At 42.4% G+C, this 9531-nt stretch overlaps 1 protein-coding gene across 2 annotated transcripts; it reads left to right on the top strand.

The window, feature by feature from the left end:
- Positions 1–10: 10 nt before the first annotated feature.
- On the top strand, positions 11–8551 carry CMTR2 (cap methyltransferase 2). 2 transcript variants are annotated; one of them, XM_035898723.1, is made up of 2 exons: positions 11–33; positions 1657–8551. In XM_035898723.1, exon 2 carries the CDS (start codon positions 1676–1678, stop codon positions 3968–3970), a length of 2295 nt encoding a protein of 764 aa, XP_035754616.1. In that variant the 5' UTR covers positions 11–33; positions 1657–1675; the 3' UTR covers positions 3971–8551. The 2 variants fall into 2 exon arrangements, with proteins under 2 accessions (XP_035754616.1, XP_035754615.1); XM_035898722.1 differs by lacking the exon at positions 11–33 and adding an exon at positions 45–463.
- Positions 8552–9531: the final 980 nt, after the last annotated feature.

The raw sequence follows: 9531 nt of genomic DNA, 5'->3' as shown, positions 1-9531 counted from the left end.
CGGAGCCCTCAAGCAGGCTTGGATCGAGTCCAGGTCAGTGAGGACTGGACGTAAAGAAAAGGCAGGTGACTGCCTGCCTGCCTGTGTCCTTGTGCTTTGTTGGCTTGTTCGGGGATTTGCTGGCGTGAGCTGTAATTAAAAGGCCATGCTTGTAGTTGGTATTTAAAAATGAAGTAAAACTAGTTTAGGGAACAGTGTTCTCCTGTGTTTCCCTCAGTTTTCCCCTTCTCCCCTGCACCTGTAGTGAGAAAGGACTGGATTAAAGCCAAAATACATATGCAAAAAGGAAAGTGAAACTAAACATGCTTATCGAAAGACAGTGGAATTGAGGAAATGAGAGATCGAAGTTTCACCTGTATGTACTTAACCTTGTGCTTCTCCTCAGAGGGCTGATGGTTTTGAGAGGAGACAGTTGCAGAGCTGTGGCCTGAGACAGATTCAAGGCAAAGAGTCAAATGTTTAGGTTGGCCATATTTTGTTCTATTTGCTTCCAAAGTTTCTCAACTCTTCCAATTTTAATCAATTTTTTTTTCCACAGTAAACTGTTTTGTAATACTTAAGATCATCGTATTTTGCTTCTGAGGTAATGGGATGGTTAAATTGATAGTCTGAGGGATTTCCTGCCTCTTGTGGTAATTTTGATTAAATTATTTTGCTTAAATGAGCATCTCTAGTTCTGAGTAGATTGCTGGCTGATTTCTGGTTAGTGAACCCAACTCCTGCCTCATGTGCTTTGTGCTGGAGCAGATGGCAGCAGACTCGTTAGCTTTATGCTGGGTACACTTGTGTTAGTGTGCCTTTGTCTGCTCAAAGCACAAGGCTTTGCGTTAGTCTCTTCTCCAACATCAAGCATGAGTTAGGATTGTCAACGGGTGCAAGGAAGTCTCTTTCCATGTCAGGTTTATCACTGTTTTTCCAGCAGGGAAATCTAGGCATAAGGATTTGCAGTGGCCTGGAAGAGAGCTGTAACGCTGAGCACAGAAAAGGGGGTTTGCTTGCAGGCTGGTGCAAGCAACCTCATGAGGGCTTAAACCTCTCATGAGGGTCTGCTCAGCTAAAGGGCTGTTACCAGGAGTGCTTGTGAGGGGGCTCTCCCTGAATTGCATGGGGTTTTGTGGAAGGGGGTGTGAGGGTTAGCTGTTGTGGGTTAGGAGGAAATAGGAGCAGCAGCTGTGCTCCTGCTTGAAGCTGCCTTTGCTTGTGGCTCCCTACTCTGTACTTAGAGCAAGATGGATAAATACTGCCATAATCAGATTAAAAGATTCCCCTGCTGCTTGTTTGATGTTTGTGTAGCTTGTGATGTGTTCTCTTTGTGACCAAGCTATTTGTATTTAAATGTTTAGATCCATACAGTGAGCAGTGTATTTGGGGGGTTGGTGAGGAGCCAAAGCAGCAGCAAACTCTTCTCCGCTTTCTGTATAAATAGCACGAAGGGTGATTGAACCTGTGAACCTCCTGATTTCCAAATAGCCTTATTCAGGATAGCCCTCATTTATTTTCCTCATTGGTATGTGATTCTGTGAAGCACTTCTCTCTCTCGTTCTGGAATACAGAGGTTAAGCAGGAGAAACTTTGATTCTTTAAAAAAAATCTGTGCTTATTTATATACACTTGAGATTGGAATGACATTGTTTCTTCTCCCCTGCTGTACTCCAGGTTGTGGATCCATCCAAGAATGAGCAAATGTAAGAAGCCTTCTGTTGACCAGACTACAAACCTTGAAAAGTTCAGTCCTGAAATTCTTTCCGAAATTGAGAAGCTTTTTGCAAAGAAGTTTACTTACACTAAGCCAGTGAATAACGAATGGCAGCTACCGGATCCCAGCGATGCTTTTACGCGCGATCACGAGGAATTCAACTCGCTCCTGGCTCTGAAGGATTCAATGAATGAAGTGAAGAATCAGCTGAGTGATAAGAACCTGGATGAATGGCATCAGCACACCTCCTTTACCAATAAAGCGGGGAAAATAATTCCTCATGTGAAGAAATCCGTGAATGCTGAGCTGTGCACCCAGGCCTGGTGCAAGTTTCATGAGATTCTGTGCAGTTTTCCTCTTCTCCCTGAAGAAGCTCTTCAGGACGGAGAACTGAACTCTGTCCACCTCTGTGAAGCACCTGGAGCTTTTATAGCCAGCCTCAATCACTACTTGAAATCCCACCGTGTCCCTTGTGACTGGAATTGGGTAGCGAATACTCTAAACCCCTATCATGAAGCAAATGACACCCTTACGATGATCATGGATGACCGTCTCATAGCGAATACGTTGCCTTGGTGGTACTTCGGCCCAGATAACACTGGCGATGTGATGACATTGAAACATCTAACAGGACTTCAGAGCTTTGTAAGTAATATGGCTGCAGTTCACTTGGTAACTGCTGATGGCAGCTTTGATTGCCAGGGAAATCCAGGTGAACAGGAGGCTCTGGTCTCACCCCTTCATTACTGTGAAACAGTCACTGCTTTAATGATCCTGAGCACTGGGGGATCCTTTGTCCTGAAGATGTTCACGCTGTTTGAACACTGTTCTACCAATCTGCTCTTTCTACTAAACTGCTCCTTTGAGGAGGTCCATGTCTTTAAGCCAGCCACTAGCAAGGCTGGAAACTCGGAGGCCTATGTGATTTGTCTTCGTTATATGGGCAGAGAAAGCATTCATCTGCTGCTTTCTAAGATGATGCAGAACTTTGGAACAGAAATGGTCAACAAAGCACTTTTCCCCCAGCATACGCTACCGGAATCTTTTCTTAAAATACACGAAAAGTGTTGTGTGTTCTTCCACAAGTGCCAGGTAGAGACTATCTCGGAGAACATCCGTCTCTTTGAGCGCATGGAAGAAGCAGAGCAGATGAAACTGAACAAGTTAAGAGATTGTGCAGTAGAGTTCTTCATGCAAAGATTTCATATGAAACCCATTGCCAGAAATAACTGGCTTGTCAAGAAATCTCAGACTGGTTGCAGCATGAATGCAAAATGGTTTGGGCAAAGAAACAAATATTTTAGTACGTACAACGAAAGGAAGATGCTGGAAAACCTTACGTGGAATGATAAAGTGGCAAAGGGCTATTTTAATCACTGGGCTGAAGAGCATAGTTTAAATAATGCTGGTAAAATGTGCATCTTGGAAGGATCATCTTCTAACCTTGAGTGTAGCTTGTGGTACATTTTGGAAGGAAAAAGACTACCCAGGGTAAAATGTTCGCTGTTTTGTGATGGTCAAGTCTTGGAAAACCTTAATGAAGCTGTGAAAGAACTGCTGGGGGGGGGGTTGAAAAGCAGACAAATGCTGCAGCCTTGTCACTCATGTGAAGTTCTTCCTGGGGAACTGATACTGGCAGAAGTGTCTGATCTTTCCAGGTGTCATCAGGAAGTCCTGAATGAAAAATGTGGTGACCAATTCAAGTGCCTTGTGGTGGACTTTCCATCCCTCTGTGATACTGAAAGCCACCCCAGTATGGAAATAAAGCTCCTGGACTCGGCCACACTGCTGACTTTTAGCTTCTCTTTGCTTTATGATGGAGAACCAAAGTACCAGCAGCAGCTTCTGGAGTGCGTTCTGCATTCGTTGAGTCAACTTGTAGTGGGAGATGCATTGATTTTGCCTGTTCTCTCGTGTTTCACGCGCTTCACAGCTGGCCTGGTCTTTATACTGCATTGCTGCTTCGGGTGCATCACGTTCGCTTGTCCGACCGCCCGGGAACCTCTAAGGACTAGTGCTGCTTTGCTGTGTGTTGGTTACAGAGGCCTCCCGAACCCAGTTGTTGAATACCTGCAGCATCTGAATAAACTAATGAGCTCTTTACTAGACACGGACTCTCCCCAGCAAGTTTTGCAGTTTATGCCTATGGAGGTTCTGCTTCAGGGCAAACTGTTGGAGTTTTTATGGGATTTAAACACAGCCATTGCAAAGAGACAGCTGCACTTGATTGTGCAAGCTAAGCAGCAGCAAACTGCTAGCAATATTTCACTTTAGAATAATTCTAGAATTGAGCAAGTTGCTGCTGCTAGACCTTGTTTCACAGGCAGGTAGAAGGTGTTAAAAACATTGTTAATGTGAAGGTAATGGTACTGTAAAAACCTCAGTGTGACATTGTTAGTGTTGGGAGGGTGTTTTGAGTTGTTGGTCCTGCTTGCATAGCGTTGGCCTGTTGTACAGAAGCCTAAGGCTTAATTTTGGGCATGGAATTGGGAGAGACAGTGATTGAAGTGGAGGAGCTGTTCTTCCTCTGTCCCAGCTCTCCCTGAGCAAATTTTTGTGCTGCTTAGATTAAAACTCTGGCCTTCATGATGAGAGGCGGTTTGGTGATTTATACCTGTTGCATCAGGCCAGGCGATCGGGGGAGCCTGTTGTGTGACATTAGCCCTCTTCTGTGGAGCAAAATGTGGGAGTTTTGACACACCTTGTGTACTCTTCCAGGGTTTGTAGAAGCTGAAATGTGACATTTGGGCCAGAATGCTCAGCGGTGTGTGAGACTTGAGGGATGAGTGTCTTGTGAGCAGGCATCTGTCTTGCAGAGGCTGGGTTAAAAATGACCATGTGTGAGCGGCAGGTGTCCAGGGAAAGCTGCTCTTTGGTTTTAATTTTGTTTATGCGACGAGCAGCAGGCTGTGCATGCTTTTTGACAGGTTATTGGGTGGCTTTGTCTCCCCATCAATGAATGGGCCGTTACAACGTTATTTTTATGTGGCTTATGAGTCTTCCTTAAAATAATTTGAGACTCCTGAGTGAAAGTGAAGACTTACATCTGTCTATGGCAGCAGCTTTTAATGAGGAACTGCAAATGTTTTTCAGGCTAAAAACATGATCGTGTGCAGATTTGTGTATCAAGAAGTGCTTTGGGTACCATTAGAGGAGCATTAAACTGAAGAAATACCCGATAACTTTCTTTGGGAAAGCATGATTAAGATTTCAGTTGGTTTCCCTTAAGGATAAAAATGATGGAATTGGTAACTGACTGTTCCTTTAAGGGAGTCAAACTTCATTTTCCATACTGCTCCTTTGAGAGCTAAATTTTAAGGCTTAACTTGTCTATATTAACACTTAGTTTTGAGTTTGTAATATATGTGGAAGAGCCTGCTCAGAGGGAGAAATGGTTTAAAGGAAAGATGGCTTTGCTGTTGACCTGTGCGAGATCTCGTAGGAAAAAGGTCGAAAGAGTGGAGTTAGAAGAAAAATACGATCTCCTGATGAATTACCAGTCACCTGCTGGAAGCACTGCTGGTGTATAATGTGGGTGCTCAGAGGATAATTGATTTACTTGTAAGGGATTAGAAGCACTGCTGAAAAACTGTTTTGTCTGGAGGTGCTGCACATTTAATGGGCTTTCTTGCCACGTTGATTGGGGCAGGGTTTAATGTATTTAACAGTTCATTTTTTTATTTAAGGACTTGATAGGTGAATGAGTTGGTGGCTCAGGTCTGACTAATTCATAACATTTGCTAAAAATTTTGCTTTTTACAGTTGCTTGTAAATAGAAGCCTAACAAAAGCTTCTGGGTTTGATCATTGCCCATTTTAATTTATTTAAATGAACTTGCTCTTTTTGCTGTGAGCTGAGTCACGCTTCCTCTCTCAGACCAGGAAGGAAGGGAACAGAGGCTACAGATTGGGAGATGTATGCAGTAATAGCTTCTCCTGTAAATCATTTTTTTGAACCTGTAAACTCGAGAGTGCAAGCAGGGCCACAGACTAATTTCATTCAGGAATAAAAAAGGAATACTGAAAACCAGGATAAGGGGGGGGGAGAAATATTGTAGAAGAACGGGTGATAAGACTGCATCAAAGATCACCTGTAAAAGTTGTCTTTGAAACAAAGCAGGGTAAAGGTGTTGTCCACCAAAGACACCCCTACATCTCTGCTGTTGTTTCAGAGGTGATTAATATTCCTGAAACTCCCACTGAGCTGAAGCATTTGAAAAGATGTCTCTTAAAGCAGGAGTAAATGAGATTTCCAGTGCATGGCTGTGTTTACACTGTGATATTCTGCCATGGAGGCATGAGTAGCCAGGAGCATCTAATCTAATAGGTACTTAAATAACTTTGGGGTTTTTTTTTCTTACTCACATTAGACTAATATTTTTAAATTATGATTTTATAGGTAAAGTAAAATCCTGAGGTGACCATGAGAGAAAATGCATTTATTTTTTCAAGCTTTCCTTGGTCTGTTCTGTACATCTGATAACTCTGCAGACTTACTTGAAATCCCTCCTATCCCATTGTTCCCTGTATCATCAGTTTCCCTTTTTAAATTTATTTTTAGGAGAAAACATTTTAGATGGTCACAGAACTTTGGGGAGAGTTAGGACTGTGTACTTCAAGAGAAGCTAAACTGAGCTGGTGGGGAAACATAATCCATGTGTTTGGAAGTGCCCCCTGCATGCCCCCCCCCCCAAAAAATAAAAAAAAAAAAAAAAGGCAAGCTGTCCTGTGGAATGCCAGGTCCCTAAAACAAAGGACATCCAATGTCCTGTGGATCCTGATGCCTGATTTGTCTGGAGCTTTTTTGTTTGTTGGGGAGGTGACAGGAGAAATGCTTTGACAGCAGCTATTCCTGTTAAAAAGAAAGGATGTGGTTTGGAGAGGGTTTTTTTTTTATTATTATTATTGTTGTTGTTTTAATGGCAGGAGTTTCAAAGGTAGGAATGACAGTTGTCCTTTTAATTGTGAGAATCCTGCATTGTCCTAGCTGTCTTTAGACCAAAGATCTCTTGAAAGAAGGGACATTTAATTTCTGTTGTGACTTTTGGAATATGTAAGAATGCACAGGAAGAATGTATTAACCTTTGTGGAGAGGGTCTGATGGCTCCTGCCTCCCTTCAGGCTGTCAGGTTTTGGTCAATTTGATTTTGGGTGACACCTGATGAAGTGTCTCAGTATCCTGGCTGCTTTTAAGTTTTCTTTTTTTTTTTTTACCTGTTTGAAGATGAACTTGGGGGTATTGGTTTCCGTAATTAGGAGCTTAAGGTTTCACACAGGGGAAAATAGAGGGGCTGGAGAGAATAAATTGGTTTTGATGTGATCGAGATTCATGCAAACTTCAGGTAAATTTAGTTTTGCAGCCCTGCTGGTGCAAGTTTCTGATGAAGGACCTCTGTCTAGGCCCAGTGATAAGCTACTAGCTACGTTATTTTTCTGAAATTCATTGGATCTTTTGTTTTAAGCCGGCGTAATGTTTTGAAAGCAGTTGCATGAGAGTTGAGTGGATCGGGTACTCCACTAAGTGAAAATGCTGATTTATTTTTCTTGAGTTCCATTAAAGTTAAGAAACTTGCTGCTTCTTTTTACTAATTTTGTATTATATTGAGATTCGTTTGTATGTGCACAGGTTGTATGTGTTCTTGCCACTGGCTTTCCAATTTAATTTCTACAAAACATAATGAGATTTATGGTATGAAATCCGGTAGTCTATTAAAACAGTACTAATTGGTGTCTATTCATCTTCATTTAAGCTGATTCTATCAAATTACTGGTTGTAAAAGTAGAATATGGAGCAGAATTGTATTCTATTAGAAAAACAATGTGGGACTTGACAGGAAGGGATTAATTTTGCCTGTGTAGAAAGTAGGAGAAAAGAAAAGCGCACCTTGGTTTCTAGCCACTGAGCTGGGTGCTTAAGGATGCAGAACAACATCGAGTCCTTGATTCCCTGGAAGCGAGGGTTGACTGGTAAGCTGAAACCTCAGAGCCTTATACCCTGCTGTTACCATCCCTAAAAACTGTCTGTTGACATCTCTTTAAGTTATGGTTGATTTTCAGCATGTTGGGTCTTAACGGTGAAGTGGGGGAAAGCCTGTGGGACTTGTCGTACCGTTTTGGGTGATACAAAATGGGTTTGTTTATCAGTACTTGCCCCCGCTTCCTGCTTTTAAACAAGAGCCTTTAAATTTCACCTCGCAGCCTTTGAATATCAATCTCTTATTTTTCTTTTTGCACGTTATTGAGTGAAGAGTAAGATTAAAATTTCCTTGCCAAAGTCTGGTAATGGTTTTTCCGTCTCATTTGTGCAACTCTCTTTTTTTGTGAATGCCATGCTGATATCCTTAGTTCCAGTTCTTTGGGCGCTTCAGTCACTTGACAGAAAGATCAAATGAAGCTGTTTATGCCAGAAGAGCGCTCGGCCTGTGGCTCGTTCATTGCTTACTCCTTAGGCAATAATTTGGATCTGCCATTGAGCCCTCTCTTGTGACTCTGTGGGTCCAGAGCTGATTTCAAGTTTTAAGAATGAAGTTTGCTAAAAGAATTAGCTGGTGGCAGTAGACACTTATGCTTATAACAGTCAGAACCTTTAGGAGATGTTTAAACGCGGGAAACTTTTCCAGCAGCCGGGAGAGGCTGGTATAACATGCAGCTGATGGGTTTTGCTGTCCTTTCCTGAACAAACAGTTCCCCAGTTGTGTGCCGCCTCTCTTGTACCCACGGGTATGTTCATGTCTGCATGTGTGGAAACCCCCAGGACTGTACAGCCATGAAGCTTTTGCTTTGTAACTAATCCATGTGGGCTCTTGTTTTGAAGGATGTGTATATTTTTCTGAGTAGATGAAGGGATGTTGGTTTACATGGCTATTGCATATTTTCATTTGGTTTGCAAATGAGTGTTAAAAGACCTTTTTTAAAAAAAAAAAAGGAAAGGGAAAAAAATGATATTTGGAGAAAATAAAGTATTTTAGGTTTTAGAAGTTTATATTTATGTGTTTCTTTACCAAACATGGAACAAAACAATGACGCACAGTAGGGAGAAGTCTGGGGAGGTTTAATATTCCATTTTTTTGAGCCATGGTTCCCTCGTCCTGCCATTTGGATCCGTCCTTAATGAGTGAAGGGTACAGGGGCATTGGAGCACTGTTCAGTGGGGGTGGTGTTTGGTTCTCACTTTAACTGTCTTTACCTTTGCTGTTTACCAGTACAAAGAGAGACTTCAGTGGCAAGTGTGGTGAAAGCGGCGTGTAGGAGGCCTGCACGCAGTTCCCTTGGCCTTGTCGACGAGCTTTATCCTCATCTACGTTCCCTGGCGCGCTTGCTGTAACCTGCTTTAACAGCAAGGACTTTGTCTTAAGGATCTTCAGTTTCTCCTGGCTATGACAGCTGCTCTGGTAGGACAAGGCTGTTCTACGCTGTGCTTCTGTCTGCAAAGTCTACTATTAATCCTTTCCCAGATGTTTTCATTCTGTGCTTGCCTTCACTGAATGGTATTATTAAGAAAAAGCTGTGTGCCTTATTCCTCAGGGTTGGCTCTGCTGTGCTGACAAGGGTTCCAGCTGATTGTCCTTGGCTTGGCTATTTGATTTGTCTTGAGACTGCTCGCTAACTAATTTTGGTTGCAATTATTAATGCTAATGTGTTTTTGGTTTTTTTTTTTTTTTTCATTGCCTTTCTGCTTTGAAAGTGAACTGGATTAGGGAGTTGGGGAAAAGAAATGTTCTCTGTCCTACGAGATGACACAAGAAATGCATCCTGTTCCGATACCTTAATTTCCTCACAGCTTGTAGGTATTTGGGAAAATCTTTAACCTAGGAGTGGTGTTGAATGTGTGCTGGA

This window comes from Egretta garzetta, unplaced genomic scaffold, assembly GCF_000687185.1.
Source record: "Egretta garzetta isolate BGI_Z169 unplaced genomic scaffold, ASM68718v1 scaffold27, whole genome shotgun sequence".
NCBI classification, from domain to species: domain Eukaryota; kingdom Metazoa; phylum Chordata; class Aves; order Pelecaniformes; family Ardeidae; genus Egretta; species Egretta garzetta.
Note: the sequence above shows the minus strand (reverse complement) of the source record. Positions and strands in the feature narration are given on the sequence as shown.